The sequence below is a fragment of the Parasteatoda tepidariorum genome, chromosome 2 (assembly GCF_982258835.1).
Source record: "Parasteatoda tepidariorum strain Cologne lab strain chromosome 2, Ptep-v5.0, whole genome shotgun sequence".
NCBI classification, from domain to species: Eukaryota; Metazoa; Arthropoda; class Arachnida; order Araneae; family Theridiidae; genus Parasteatoda; species Parasteatoda tepidariorum.
This window is the reverse complement of record NC_141756.1, coordinates 29338025-29355087: the sequence shown is the minus strand read 5'-3', so window position 1 is coordinate 29355087 and position 17063 is coordinate 29338025. Positions and strand designations below refer to the sequence as shown.

The 17063-nt window shown below is 33.7% G+C and overlaps 1 protein-coding gene across 2 annotated transcripts in view; it reads right to left on the bottom strand.

Moving 5' to 3' along the window:
• LOC107445413 (uncharacterized) overlaps positions 1–15762 on the bottom strand; it is a 28981-nt gene extending 13219 nt beyond the window's left edge. The window contains exons 1-5 of one of the 2 annotated variants that reach the window (XM_071177339.2): positions 15363–15762; positions 9678–9770; positions 7932–8036; positions 6556–6660; positions 3520–3621 (exon numbers count right to left, since the gene is read on the bottom strand). In XM_071177339.2, coding sequence (XP_071033440.1) covers positions 3520–3621; positions 6556–6660; positions 7932–8036; positions 9678–9770; positions 15363–15549 — 592 coding nt within the window. In that variant the 5' untranslated portion in view covers positions 15550–15762. The remainder of the gene's footprint in view (positions 1–3519; positions 3622–6555; positions 6661–7931; positions 8037–9677; positions 9771–15362) is intronic. The other variant, XM_071177341.2, reaches the window with a different exon arrangement.
• Between the last annotated feature and the right edge of the window lie 1301 nt (positions 15763–17063).

Here is a 17063-nt window from a genome sequence, read left to right as displayed (position 1 = left end):
TGGGTAAATAAGATGAACATTCGTTCTTGAAAAAGAAACAACTACATAACGTTGCAAGATCATTGGGTTTGATTGGATCACTAAAGATGACCCGTCTGATGCTGATATATTCTTAACAAATCAACTCCGAGATAAAGAATTTGTACTTCTGTTTCAATGTAGAAGCAAATATTCGTCAAGAAATACATTTAGTATTCTTTCATTAGTTTCTTTAAATTCGAACACATATTTTGTTACGAATGTTATACGTTCGAACACATGTTAATTGATTATTCTTGTTAATAATTGTTATTATTATTAATTGAAAACATTAAAAAAGGAGGTTGTGCAACGTCCATCCAAGATCTGGCGAAATTGAGGTGGGAGTTTGGCATCCATTAGGCGTAAACTTAGATGCAAACAGGCTCTCTGTATAAAGTTGAGATAATTTTTTTTCTTAACTTACTACAGAGTATAGAGGCAACACCTCCAAGAAAAGAGTAGGCCTCTGCACGGGTTACCATAAATATCCCTTAGTAGTCCAAACGTAATGACATATTTCGTATTTTCAACCACTGCGCAGCTTAGTACCCTGAACGTAATAACATCTTATTTTTCATCTACTGCGCAGTTAACTTTGTCACATCTGTAAGAAACAACTTTTAAAAGAAAAACAAATCAATACTTTATTAAAATTTACACACACCGTTATTCTAAAAACTCAAAATCTATATCGTACACAAGAACTGCTGTTGCCAAAACATGGAATACTAAATACTGCTGTTGCCAAAACAAGGAATACTAAATATGTAATAAGAATATAATTAATGTTCACGTTCACACTTTTACACTCGACCATCCTGACTTTTGGACGACCTCGTCCCTTCGAAACAACTTATAATCCTTCAAGTGAAGCGGCACACTTTTACACCTCTTTGGTCTACTGTTATCTTGGCTTAAATTTTTATTTGGATCGTCGTTGCATTGATTTGTACTATTGTTGTCGTTTATGGGCTCACAAGCAATGAAGTTTTTCTTACTTCCAGTAATATTGTCCCCATCATCACACGGATCTTCGTCGTTGACCAGATGAAATAGTTTCATTTGCGAAGCGTGGGCGGTAGTCGTATAATTATGTTGCCTTCTTCTTCCTTGTCCAACTGCGCGTAAATCAGTTACTTGATAAGTGTCGGATGGTAATATTTTGATGACTGTCAAAGGACCTCTGTACTTAACTTGGGTTTTAGTGTTAGATAAGGCAGTTTGTTCAGGTAATCGTCTTACGACCACAACGTCACCTATATTGTACTTAAATGCATCACATCGATGTTTGTCATAATTCCTTTTCATCTTTTCTTGTGCATTTCTTTGCAGTTTTGTTGGATTTACGTAGTCATTTGATGTTGGTAGTAGATCTTGCGTTACCAATTGAACTGTACGCGGTTCAATCACGAACTTTTCGAGGGTCTTCAACACAACCCTATCAGGCATTTCATTAATCTGGAAATCATGCAAAAAATCCAGGTCTTCCACATGAACTAACTTGGACCTGCCTTGATTTCTAACCATTATTATCTCGGGTGCGTCAATGATGTCCTTCCCTATGAGAACATCCGGGCCTTCAAATGTATCATCAGTCACTACATAAAACAGAACTTCCTTCAGCTTTACCCTGTCTATAGTCACATTAAGTATGATAATTCCTAGTGACTTCCTTACACCTCCAATACCCCGAATTCGTGTAACTATATTTTTATGAATATTTTTATTAAGCGTTTGTGCAAAACTATATTTTAACATAGATATATCAGCAGCGGTATCCATAAGAGCACTTGTATTTACTTCTTCTATGATAATATTCTTCGTTGTACTATTACTGGAACTGGGTGAAAACGAAACTGCATTGACTAATGGGAAAGACGCTATCTTTGGACATTCCTTTGTACCATGTCCTTCTGTTTTGCAGGCAGTACAAAACTTTGGACGTTTTGGATTTACACAATCACGGGCAAAATGGCCGGTATCATAACAATTGTAGCAAACAGTTTGATTATTAGTTGTACTTCGAATTGGCTCTGTTTGTTCACCTTTGGCGACATTTTCTTCTTTCAAAAACTTATTGTTACTATATTTATTATTATACTGAATATGATTCTTAAAAACATCTTTGAGTTCAATAAATTCATCTACCTTTTCAGCTAATGTATAAGGTGAAATTATATGGGTCCACTGATCCAAGTAACGTTCTCGTATATCTGGCGGCACCCGAGCTTTCATTCGATCTGTGATGATCAGGTCTTTTAAACTCTCAAAACTACTTATTTTAAGTCCTGCAGTCCACCCATTAAAATACGTTTCAAGCTCGTGGTAATATTCTTTCCATGACTTTCCATCAGTATTCTCATGAGAATAAAAAAGTTGTCTAAATTTTTCAGGACTTAGTCTGTAGCACTTAAGCAAAAGAGATTTAACATAGTCATAATTTTCTGACTGTTCTTCTGGTTCTCTCATTATCATTTGGACAATTTCACTTGGTAACTGGTTAATTAAACATGCCATCCACAATGAACTTGGCATTTGTACTCTTTTCATTACTCTCTCGAAATGTACTAAATAAAGGCTGATATCCTCATTACTCGTAGAAAACTTTCTCAGTTGTGACTGCCAATCAACTTTTGGCGACGATGTTATTACTTCAGTTTCGACTACTTCTGAAGTTTTAGCAGCAATATCTAACTTCTTGAGTTCCAATTCATGTTGGCGATCGGCTTTTTCTTTTTCCAATGCATATGCATGTTGGCGCTCGGCTTTTTCTTTCTCTTCTTGACGAAGGCGCTCGGCTTTTTCTTTCTCTTCTTGACGAAGGCGCTCGGCGTCTTCAACTAAATTTTCTACCATTCCTCGAACCATTTCTTCATCGTATTTCTCGCTATTCAATATTAACTTTCTCAAGTCAGGGATTTTCAAAGTAGTAGACGAAGCATCTTCAGATAACTCATTAGCTACGTAACGTAACTGATCTTTGCGAAGTCGGGATAAAAATGCCATTTCAAACTCAAAACTCAAAATTAATTACAGTTGCCTGTTAATCCCACTTCTGATAATGTAAGAAACAACTTTTAAAAGAAAAACAAATCAATACTTTATTAAAATTTACACACACCGTTATTCTAAAAACTCAAAATCTATATCGTACACAAGAACTGCTGTTGCCAAAACATGGAATACTAAATACTGCTGTTGCCAAAACATGGAATACTAAATATGTAATAAGAATATAATTAATGTTCACGTTCACACTTTTACACATCGGACTACTAAATTAATCCGTGCTGAGGCCTTTCTACTTCTAGGAGGTGTTGATAGAGGTGCCAGTAAATTCTTACATCCAAGTTGACTGAATCAAAAAAGACATAATAGTTATAAAATATAACACAGTGTACAAATCACCATCTTTGAAAATTATTATTAATAAATAAAGTAAAAATATTATGAAGAGGATTCTAAAATAGATAGAAGGTAAAATAGTAATTAACTTACATTCGCATTTATTAGATGCATATATGTACCCCCCTCTACAAACGCACACCTTCGAGAATCCATTGAAATGGCAACCTTCTGCATCATATCCACAATCACATCCTGTCAGAAATAAATAACAGGATTGATAATATTTAATGAGGGATAGTAAAAAATAGAAATTTTGAATAACAATTCACGGTTTGCTATTCTCTGATTGACTACGAAATGCAATTAAATTTTATTGCAATAAATAAACTGCGAAATACAATACGAAAATGCGTTCATTTTTAATAAAGCCTCCGAAAAATTCAGATTATACTTCATAAAATTCACTTAATACGAAATCTTGATTGGGATTGCTGTATACAATCAAGACTCCTCGAATATGATGTTGACAAAACTAAACTCAGTGGCGCGACAGTCCATAGAGGGCCAAGGCCTACTGTCATCTCAGTTTTCTTACTCCTTCTCAGTTTTCTTGAACTTGAGCTCTGGAGTGCAGGAGCCGGTTAAGTGGTCAGCCGAACGCGAAACCCCCAGTGTTTAGTTCCCAAGCATGCTTGGTACTCATTTATCGACCCACTGAAAGGATGATAGGCTGAGTCAACCTTTGCCCGGCCCGAGGACCGAGCCCAGGATCTGTGGCACAGGAGCGCGAGGCGCTACCACTCAGGCACCGGGCGTCAATATGATGTTGAACAACCCAAAAAATTGCGTGAAGGGCCACTTTATTCAGAGTTAACATCAAATTGAGTGTTCATAAAATATTTAAAGGGTGTAATTTAAATATGCGGGGAAGGTTTTCGACACTGTCTACTGTCATCTATCAAAAGGTACCTCAAGATAAAATCTAACTGAACTGCATAGAAATCGATGAATGGATACCACCAGTTAATTCACTGCTGTTTTTGCCAAAGGCCGGGAGAGCAGTATTAAGATACTGGTCTTTGAGTGCTATTAATGTGAGAGCTGTAATAGAATCATGGTTGTAGGCGTGATTGCTCCTGTGCTGCAATTATCAGTCGAGTGTGTACAGGTCCCCCTTGTGTGTGAACGAGACCGAGTAACAACAGCGGGAGGGGAACAATGTCGAAGTCACAAATAGCAAGTCAACTGTTCACTGTGGACCGTCCATAGGTGTGTTCAAATTGAAGCGGGAGTTTCAGTCGAGGTAGGCGTGCTCAAATCATGTCTAATTTATAAAAAAATGAGGGTGTAGACGGACTATCGACGATGTTAACCGTCATTTATTAAAAAGCTCGTCAAGTTAGCTTGTCATATATACTAGTAAATTGGAATTTAATAGTTGTAGGGGTAACTCACTGCAAATCTAAATTCTAAAAATTGATTAATCTCACACTAACATCTCACGAGAACTTCCCAAAACACCGATGTTGGTGCGCTTTGACTATAAGAAATTCCAGAAACGCGTGTAGCGTATCTACCACTACAAAATTACAATTCCAATTCACTAGTATATAAGACATGTTAACTCGATTCTATGATGAGGTACCTTTTCATAGATGAAGGTTGACATTGTGTAAACATCTAGCTCCACATTGGTGACCTACGGACGTGATATAATCACGAATACTTCGATGGATGGTCCGCATTGAACAATTGACTTGCTATTTGTGACTGCATCATCGTCCTCCTCGCATTGTTGCTTCTCAGTCTCATTTACACATAAAAGGTTTCTGCACACACTCGACTGCTAATAGCAACACAGGAGAGATCACACACACGCAACATGATCTTAATACAGCTTTTATGGCTAAAGCTCAAAACCCGGTAACCTTAATCCAGCTCTCCCCGCTTCTCTCACCAAAAAAAACAGCAAAAAAAAAAAAAAAAAAAAAAAAAAAAAAAAAAAAAAAAAAAAAAAAAAAAAAAAAAACAATCAACTAATGGCATCCGTTTATCGAATTCTATCACAGATATAATTCCGGTGGGGGAGTACTGTAGCGTATCTACCACTACGAAATTACAATTTACTAGTATATAAGACATGTTAACTCGATTCTATGATGGGGTACCTTTTCATAGATGAAGGTTGGCATTGTCTAAACATCGCGCTCCAAATAGAATATTTCATGTAGTTATTTTACATTCTGGAATGAGCTGGCGTGGCAAGAATTTTTCGATTTTCAACGCTGTTATTCGTCTACAGAAAATAAAATGCTCCGCTACATCTGAATGTCTGTTTTTAGTTGCGTAATACAGATGATTTTAAAATGTCTGAGGTTTTAAAATAAAATTATGCGTATCAACCGATTTCTTATTATCCGAATCTCTCGTATTAACCGAAATCTCGGGTAATAACCGATTTTATTATGTATAATTTCTACCCGATTCCGTTCTGTTAGTTTTAGCTCGAATTTGTATTAAGATTCTCTCTTGGATGCGCGTGTGTTATTTTAAGAATTAGTTTATATATTAATTTTTTGAATTGATGATTTTTGCTTCATATTGGGCTGTAAAAATAACTTTTATAACTGACTTATATATATATATCTTATTGTAATTGCAAATTTTAGTTTTATTGAAAAACAAAAATATGCAGTGTAAAAGAATATTGTAGTGAAACACTAGATGCAAGAGTTATGTACTGTTTCTAACTACATTACTTTGGTGTAAAGTAGTTGCTACCTTATTTGGTGTTAACACACTGAAATATTTTTACTGTATATCTTTGGTTCTTGCTAAATTGGAACTTCTAGTCCAAGAGTTATCTATGATGGTGTTCCGCTGCACTACTTAGGTGTAAAGTAGTTGCCTGAATTTTTGAAGTTGAGATACGTTAAAATTTTTTGCAGTGTTGCAATTTTGTATTATTTTTAAAAAAAAATAATATTGATGTTTCATTAAAATATTTAGGCTAAAAAAAAATTTTAAAAGCCAGATGCGTCGATATAAAGTGATTATACATATAGAATCTCACCAAAACTTTTCTTTGAACAATCAAATAAAAAAAACCATAAGGCGGGATTTTTTTCATCTTAAATTAATTACGATACACATAAGATCAGGTAACCATAATAGAGTCATACTTACTTTCACATTGATCGTAAGGATTTTGAGCATACTTTGAGTAACACAAACACTTCTTTTTATTATTTTCGAATTCACAGGAGATAGCTAGGATTCCACAATAACAGTCTGTTAAAAAAAAAAAAGAAAAAAAATTATTATTTTTTTTACCATTCTTTAAACATATTTGCTTCGACACATTACGACGAGCTCAAAATTTTCACACTGATGTACAGGATGGCCTGAACCATACCACTTATCACGTTTAAATTTTCATCAGCCAAAATTCACTGGTAATTTGAAATATTTAAAATATCTAAGTACTTAATATACATTTGAAATATTTGAACAAGGAAAAATAGTTATTCAGCTACTTGTTTTACTTTTTGGCGATAATAATTGTGTAGAAAGTACTGAAAAGCAATTATTTTCGCAAGATTTGCAAATGATACGATTTAGGAAACCGGTTGCCTAGTTCGTACAATCTTCTCCCTAAATCATACTAGTCAAAAAAATAAATAAATAATGAGTTATTGTGATAAAGTGAATACGTAGACCATATGTAACCCAAAACAATTACATTTTAGAGCTTACATTGGATTGTTCGGAAAGTAATTTTATCCATTCGGAAAATGGGTGTTGCCCGCATCCATTAATGCTTTTATTGTTTTTTCCTCAGCTTAAATTGACGTGGACCATCTTCGTTTATCCTAATTGAAATTTTACAGGACTGTAAAATTTGCAAATCAGATTTGATAGTGTGTACTGGCAGTGCTGGTCAAATCTGTCGTGGCTTAAAGTCCTCATGTTGGTTGCAGTGTGGAAGTTTGGAGAGAAAGGTACCAGCTCAGGTATTGTCCACGCTATCTGATCAGGGTCAAAATTACGTGGAAACCTTACCATAGCCTTTAAAAGATCGAGCCCTGAAAATGGGGCTTGGTCATGCTTGGGTGATGATGCTCCCTGTAGTATGGTATTTACCCCATCAATTTAAAATTCTCGAACTATTAATCGAATATTATTCTTTTTATTCCATTATTTTCTGTGTTTATTTTTCTATTTAGTATGGTAATTTCAACTTAAAAAAAAAGTTTTATAAGTTTCACTCTGAAGAACAAAGCAAATAGTTGAGTTGAACACCCAAACTCACACTTTTGATTTTTAATATCAAGAGATTTTGTGAACGGAAGTTAAAATTTAGAAGCAGAAAAAATTAACATAAAACAGTGTTCTTATTATAAAAGTTTCACTAATGATTTACTTGCTTTTATCGTCGCTTCCCTAATTTTTTTAGGTCCTAATCAAATTAAAGGTCTATAAAGATCTAAAGAATGTTAAAGCATTTGTTAAATTGCGCATATGTAGAATAAATATTGAATAATAAATAAAATAATTCTTACGTTCACACCTGCCATTGTTTTGAGCATAATCAACACTACAGTCACAAACTTTTTCTCCATAAACATTATAGCGACATCCATTTGAACCGAATCCACAGTCACATTCTAAAACAAAATAAATTCATGTAAATTATTTTAATTTGTCAAATTATTGAAATTCATAAAAAAATGCAGTTTCATTGTCCTTAGCAAATGATCTTTATTTAAGTGTACCATATTAGAAATTGAATTATAATAACGCAGTGATTAAGGTACTAAGCAGTTATAATGAAGAGACAGAGTTCTTTCTCTGGGGGAGACCAAATAGCAGTCTATCTAGGAAGTAAATGAGGTTGGTGTGCAATGCAGCTAATACAGATAACGTTGCCACCACCATGCCGTTGGTCTCGAAAATGTGAAGCTTTTACCTCAAAGATCTTCTTTGTTGACAAATGCAGTGTTCATACTCGTGTGTGACTCGGAGCGTTGTGTCAATAATTGCGAGCAATCGTAGCGAGTTTCTGTTTATGATAATTTTTTACTTTACAACTGTTGCGGTTCAGGGGATAGAGTATTCGCCTCAAAATGAGATGACACAGGTTCAAATCCCAGCGTTGGCTGGTTGATACCAATTCCGCTCCGAGCTCGTACCTACCACAGTGCTGACGCAAAATATCTTCAATAGTTGACGGATTATGGGTTAGAATCCTCTTGCCGTTGGGCTAATTATGAGAGTTTCTCGTGGTTTTCATCTCCATGTAACGAAAATGTGTATTGGTTCCATCAGAAAGTTCTACACGAGGTCTAGTTTATCCCAATGCTTGATTCAGGAGTTCCCTTGTCTTCTGGGTTGGTACCAAAATTCCAAGGCTACGGAGTTGAACATTGCTAGTCGTAAACTCTAAATTATGACCACTGTTCATCGTAGGTTATAAAAGAAAAGAATTTCTTTTTACTCGAAATCACCTCTCTATTAATTTCACATCGTTTAATATTTTAATAGGTGTTCTTTTTTCAGCCTCTGTATAGTTTTGATTATAACTAACATTTGTAAAAAGTGATTAACATATACGAAGAGGCCATCAACCTCGATAGGCTTCCATCAGATTCGCTGCGCGGAAAGAATCAGAATGCCTATCTAACCACTGTTTAGTAAAAGGGTTAGGAGGTGCGCAATGGGATGCGTGATGAGGTGCGCAATGATGTGCGTGCGCATAAAGTGGGAAATATGCTTCCTGCTATATTGAAAATATAATACAGCTGAAAACAAACATTTTGTAATTGAGAACTTTTGGTTTTTAGGTGTAAAACAACGGGAAAACACCGATACACTCAGGCCATTTCGTACTCGATTGTAAACAATTTACTGACGAATCCCTAAGTATCCCGTAATCGGTGTTTTCGAAATTGAAAATATTTTAAGAATGGTGCGAATGCACCTGAGCTTGGTGTAAGAATTCTCATTAATTGGTATTTAGATTTAACTACACCCTATAAAGTGTATTTGAGAGGTCGATTTCACGTAACTGGAAATAATGTTTTTCTTCACTTTATTTTTTGGGTTGTTTAATACACAATTCGCATAGGCACTGCACCACAGTTTTTTCAAAGCTGATTTTTCGTTTCTTAATTACTTCAATTTGTATCTAAAATTCTCTAATGTTCGTATTATTTTGACTTTGTTCTCAACAAGGATTCTGAAAATATATATCAAAGGCGGTTATTATAGAATACCTCGTGGGAATCACAAGAAATTTACGTACTTACCCGGTTCATAAAAGCTATCATTTTTCAATCCAAGTAACAGTGCATTTTTGGAATCGTTTTTAGGTGCATACGATCCGTCTTCATTCTGTTCATCTAAAATATCAGTAACATTTTTAGCTTGAACATAAACTTGGTTAAAAAAGATTAACAGTCAAAAAGAGTGTGACAAATATGTAGCACACTACCATCTTCCAGATTTTCATTTTAAAAGCATAAATACAAATTGAATTCATTACTAAATTCATGCAAACAATCTATCTATCTATATTATATAAAACGCTTATACGTACGTATGTATCAATAAAACCGATGATATTTCTATTCTCGCGTTGACAACAGTTTACATTTTTAATTGTAGGCGTTTTGTACAAATATCTAAGCTTTTTTTTGTATTTATCCACATAATTAAGAAGTTGTGAACTCATTACATAAACACAATAGTATTTGTCTTCGATTCTCAACGAATTCTAACCGAATATGGGTGTGCCACATCTCCGATTTTCGCCGAGAAAAAAACGGTTGGTTGGTTTTGAGTTCTGAAATAGTTCCTTTTCATTGGCAGAAATGAGAAGTGTTATGCTATTGCTGCAATATTTTGAGTTGAGCTCTTTTTACTATTCCACGCTTTGTTAGATTATTAGATGTCGTTTTACTATTTCATGTTTTAAGTTAAATTTTATTAGAATTTTATTATGAATCTTAATAATCTGCGTACGATATGTAACAATCTACGAAGAAGAGAAAGCCGCTCTACTGAAACTCCAGAAGAGAATACAATTAGAAATACTACAGAACGAGTTTTGTGGTTGAATACTGACATTTAGAAATGTGTACATAAAAAAATAATATTTGGAGGTTAAGAGTTGCCTCAGAAAAATTTGAATTGTTGACATTTTATTTAACAACGGAAACAATTGAATTGTATTGTTGACATCAAAACTAAAAATATCGTGTTTCAACTTGACAATACTACCTTCATTTTTACTTCTATGATCCTTTTTTATTTTTCTATATATATATATATATATATATATATATATATATATATATATATATATATATATATATATATATATATATATATATATATATATATATATATATATATATATATATATATATATATATATATATATATATATATATATATATATATATATATATATATATTTGCATTTTGCAACTTTATACTAAACTTCTGTTGCGTGTCTGAATACTGACATTTAGAACAAAATTAAGGTTTAGAATTGCCTCGGAGAAATTTGAATTGTTAGCAACGACTTAAACAAAAAGTTTTATTTTAACTGACGAAAACTATATTATAATTTTAACTTTTTCCACGACTATACTCATTTTCTTACTCTTTTCTTTGTTTTTTATAAATTTTATATTTTTGTGATAGAATAAAAAACGTATAGTTGTTCTGCTTCTGAACACTGATGAAAACACAAAATGATGGGCTTCATCAATAATCAAAAATATATGCATTTATTTTACAAATTCCATATTATTAGGGTGGACCCTTCAGAGAATTAAAAATACAAAATTATCTTCATCGAAGCTAATACATCCGGCGTTCAGAGGCAGACTACTATTTCATATTGTTTTACAACACATGGCTTTAGCCCTCTGGTGGGAAAGACTTTAAAACAAAACTTACAACAGTTACTTTTGTCAAAAACTGAAATTTAGAATAGTGTGATTAAGAAAAATATGTGAACTGTTTGCAATTTCAAATTAATATTGAAATGCACAGGTTTAGAATTTTCTACAATAAAAAGTTTTCGGAACTTCAGTGTTCAAAAAAGTATATAAAAGCTAAACGTTAAGAACGTTCCAATGAGCAAGCAAAGCGAGCATCGGATTGCGAAGCAATCCGAAATGAACTGCGAAAGCAGTTCCGGGGGTTGGCGAGGGCCAGCGACCAGGGGGCGAAGCCTCCTAGCATTATAAAAAACGCTAATACGTACGTATGTATCAATAAAACCGATGATATTTCTTTTCATTTTTAATTAATTGGGTATAATATGAAAAAAACACAACTACTTCGATTTAGTAGGAACAACATATGACGCAATGCTAAACGAATGGAATTTAGTTGTTGTTTATTTAGTTATTGTTATTAGTAGTTGTTGTTATTTGTTTTAGTTGTTGTTGTTTATTTAGTTGTATTTAGTTTCAATAACTTTTCTTTATAATGCAATAAAATCTGGCGAGCAGCTATTTAAACGATCGAACACTTCGTTTGTTTATTTGTGGCTTGAAGTTAGGCTCGCAGAAAATGCCGTTCATGGGTTAAATTTAGTAGGAACAACACAACCTGTGACGTAGGCTATATTATACCCAATTGAACAACAACAGTAACAACAGTTTTCATTTTTAATTAATTGAATTCGGCGCGCAAGAGCACGTAGTGAGCATCATATGGCTAATCTATATTATATAAAACGCTTTTACGTTTTAATTTATAGGCTTCGGCGCGCAAGAGTACGTAGTGAGTATCATATGTCTAATCGGGTGAATTCTCACCAAATTGGGTATACTATAGTCTACGTCACAGGTTGTGTTATTCCTACTAAATTTAACCCATGAACGGCATTTTCTGCGAGCCTAACTTCAAGCCACAAATAAACAAACGAAGTGTTTGATCGTTTAAATAGCTGCTCGCCAGATTTTATTGCATTATAAAGAAAAGTAATTGATATTCGATTTTTGATTAATAATTGATTTATGTGGATAGTGGCATTTATGTGAATTGTGGCATAGAATTTAGCATTGCGTCATGGTAAATGTTATTCCTACTAAGTGGAAGTAGTTGTGTTTTTTTTATATTATACCCAATTATCAAAAAAATTCTCACAAAATTATCTTCATCGAAGCCAATGCTTTACATCCGGCGTTCAGTACTATTTCATATTGTTTTACAACACATGGTTTTAGCCCTCTGATGGGAAAGACTTTAAAACAAAACTTACAACAGTTACTTTTGTCAACAACTGAAATTTAGTATAGTGTGATTAAGAAAAATATGTGAACTGCTTTCTATTTCAAATTAATATTGAAATGCACAGGTTTAGAATTTTCTACAGTGAAAAGTTTTCGGAACTTCAGTGTTCAAATAAGTATACAAAAGCTAGACGTTAAGAACGTATCCAATGAGCGAGCATCGAATTGCGAAAGCAGTTCCGGGGGTTGGCGAGCGCAAGCGAGAAGGGGGCGAAGCCTCCTAGTTTAATTTATATTACTGGTAAAAGAGGAAAAAATGCACCCGTTCCATTGCCATATTTTTTGTTAAAAAAACAGTGAAAAAGAAACAGATTGATAAGATAAATTCTTATCACCTTATCAGGTTGTCAAGGTTTATCAGAAAGAGGATTTTTTTTCAAAGTTTTTTTTATAAAAAATTGGTTTTACTTTAGAAATTGTAAGCGTGGCAAATTATCTAACCATAGCTCAGCACCTTTTATTTTAATTATAAACTATGAAATTTATGCAGAGATGGATAACGTTTTGTAACAGCAGGGGTATAAACATATTTAAATGATTTCACCATTGTCATAGGACACGCAGTGTGTAATATAAATAAATAAATAAATAAATAAATAAAAAATAAAGGGAAGGAAAGTGTTTATGAAAAAAATGTGTGTCTAATGGTATTTACATGTACCAGGGCTTAATCATAATGGTTCGAGAAGCTAAATGTAAATATAATTGTAATGTAAATGTAAATATAATGCTAATTACTTAGTACAGGCTATATTTTAGCTATCGAAATAAACACAAAAACGCACTATCTCTAAACAAACATTCCTGATTCCCTAGCCACAATCTGAAAAATATGGTCCCCTGACTGGAGAGCAATTTAGGGCTTTGACCCCTAATTTTTAATTTTACTTTTGAAGCATTTCGACGCACTTCGAAATTTTTTGAATTTTTTTTAAACTATTCATTTATTCAAGGATAATTCTGGGCAAAAAAATTTTTTTCGTAGTTTTTTATTAGTATTTTTTAATAACAGTCGAAAATATTTTGAATTGTGTGGCATAAATTTTTTTTTTTAGCGTAGAATACAAATCACAGCCTATTCGATAAAACAGTTTTTGAGTAATAAAATTTAAAATAAGTCTTAGCGCGTGAAAATCCGTTCATAAAATCAAAAGTTATTCTTGGTGTTTTCTTCTTCTTTTTTTCTTGACATCCGGATTTTGGTATTTGTTTGTATCACCCAACACCCGCATCTGTTTTATTTAACTTCACAATATTAAAGTTATCCTCAAAACATGAAAATCAACAACAAACATGAAAATATGATAGGATAGTAAGAGTACAATACAGAAAAAGTAGTTTGTTCCAGGGAATAATATTGCCGGGCAATTGAAAAATCAACGTAAGTGCTTCACGATTGATTCCTAAAAAAGTGGTTAGACAACAATTTTCCTTTCATTACTAACACTGTGAATGCTAAAACTGAGAGCCAGAAAACTAGCAGAACAAAATTTATTTCCGAAAAAAAAAATTTCTTGTAATAAGTAGCTTACCAATGCAAAGATGCCAAATATATAAAAATTTCAAATTTGAATTTTTTTTCGCTTGCGTTAGTTTTTCAACTGCACGGCAGAAAATTAAATTCTGCCGTGCAATTGAAAAACGCCACTGTACGCCACTGTATTGATTTAGCGTCAAATAAATGAGCTAAATCTAATAATTTACTTGTCTGGAAAAGTAAGGAGGAAGTTTCTATTCACTCTGAACGATTCTCAATAAATTTACGATAAGTCGAAGGGACTCTGGCTATAGAGCGCTCGCCTCCAAATGAGGCAAACCGGGTTCGAATCCCAACAATGGCTGGTCAGTACGAATTCCGCACCTTTCTCTTACCGACCACAGTGTCGACGTAAAATATTCTCAGTGATGAATGAGTCATGAGGTAGAGTCTCCTTGCCATCAGACTAACCGTGGATGGTTTTCATGGTTTTCCTTTCCATGAAACGCAAATAAGGGATAGTTTAATCAAAAAAGTCTTTCCTGGAAGGCAAATTTCCCCCAATACTCGGCATTTCCTTGTCTTCTGGATTGGGTTCAAAATTACAAGGCTATAGAGTTGAAGACAAGTAGTCGTAAAATCAATAATTGGGTCTGCCGTTCAATGACGGTTTTAAAATGAATCAAATTTACGAATTCTTACAATGGCTTAGTGGGAAAGAGTGCATATCTCTAAACGTACTGAACCAGATTCGAATCCCAAAGATGGCTGGTTGCTACGAATTCTGCTCCCGATTCATAAAACATCCTCAGTCGTAGACGGATCATGGTTTAGAATCTCATTGCTGTCGCACTGACCGTGACAGGTTTTCGCGGTTTTCTTCTTCAAGTCACGCGCATACGTCGTAGTTCCACCTTGATAGGCAATAGAATATTGATAGTTTTATTCTCAGCAATGGGTTGGCTGTTTATCGCCAGTTACAAATAAATAAGTGAATAAAATAAATTAATGATGATCTCAAAAGCTTACAAAGGTATATAATATTTATTTTGAATATTTATATTCAAAAAATAATATTTATATTGAACTAATACCAAAACTTTACTGAAACTTTCATCGAGCTAAAGTTAGATAAATGCAGATGAGATTCCCGATATGAAGTACCAGCATAATAACGAACCACAATGTAATTTTATACTTACGCAAACTATGAAAGCTCTTATTTTCAAATCCTAATGATGGCGCTTTTTCAGAAGAAATCCTAATTGTTTGCGATGCATTTTCGCTCTGCTCATCAAAAATTTTGGAAACGTTTCTCGCCCGAATAGAAACTGAGAAAACCAAATTTACTGTCATGAAAATTACGGCACATTTATAAAACTCAATCATCTTTTAGCTTATTTTCTTTAATGAGTGAACCCACACTGCTTTCACCACCATTTAAAAGATATAATTTGTAAAAGATAATAAAAATCACCCACTTTATTTTCATCCTTTTATTGAAATAATAACTCCATTAATGAAATGAGAATGAACGCAAAACGATAAGAACGCTTTGTTATCTTTTTTATCTATTCGTTACGGCATGTGTCACCAATGTGAACAAATTGTTATTTTTCATGCTATATATTGTTGCCGTGAAAGATGGAGATCTGGAGAATGTCGACTTTCACCTGCGAATGTCAACAGTCACCAAACCAAAATTGATTTTAATTTATTTATTGATATTTTAATATTCATTAGATAATTTTATAACCGTTTAGGATAGATTAAAAAAACAGAGCAGGGAGTTTCGGACAATGGTAATTAACCTTAAGTACATCAGTGTAAGGAATACCATCAGGCATGCGTATACCTGACAATGATATTTAATCATAAAATACATTAAGGTATAGAATACTGGTTATTATCCCCACACTTTCATTGTATTCGCTGTACCACATAGCCTAATCAGTTATAAAAATAAGGAATAAATATTTAAATATCGACGAAGAATTTCATTTCAAATCAGATTTAGCAAATATTTTGGACATTTACCAAAGCAAATATGTGATTGTAAACATTTACTGATGAAAGTCGACAGTCACCAATTTCGGCCTTTCACGATGACATACATTTAGACACTCATAAAGAGAATATGTGATTGCTGACATTCATCGATGAAAGTCGACAATCACCAGTTTGTGCTTTTTCAATAACATATATAATAATAAATGAAAGAGCTCGTGCGTCTTCGTTATTTGTGTTAGGGACCTAAAATTTGGAAGGCAAATGAGAAAGGCAATTTTAGTCTTCGTTCCTAAAAAGTTCTCAAAAATTTCAATTAGCACCTTCGAGTGGGAGACGCAAAAAATGCGGGCAATTTGCCGTAAGTCCTCTTTTTTCGCACCTTTAAACATAGTTTATATTTATATAGAGTCAATGCCCAATTTATCTCAATCAAATTCCGAAACTGGTACGTACCTTTTTAGCGATAAAATTCGTATTTTATTCCATAGGTATTAACTCACCTCCGTTCTCGGAGGACCATTTGACCAGTTTAGTTAGATCAATAGCTCACAATAATTGGACTGTATTCACAACTCATTTATTTTGTACCAGCATTACAGACTCGCTCGTGAACCTGTTACACGTACACATACACTGCTGCTTCAGCACTCAGTTCTACAATTGAAATTCAATTCGCGCTTACAGCGCAATCTATATGTTGAATGGGAATTAACAGATAGAAAGAACTTTAAACAGTGCACGAAATTGGAGGGTGCGTCCAACTGGACTGACTGGAAGTTAGAAATCAACTCTTTATTAATCCTTAATGATTGTGTTGGAATTTTGGATGGCTCTGTTGTAGAACCGTCGGTACCTGTGAAAGACGCCAGCGCCGAGACGGTCGGCGAGCACAA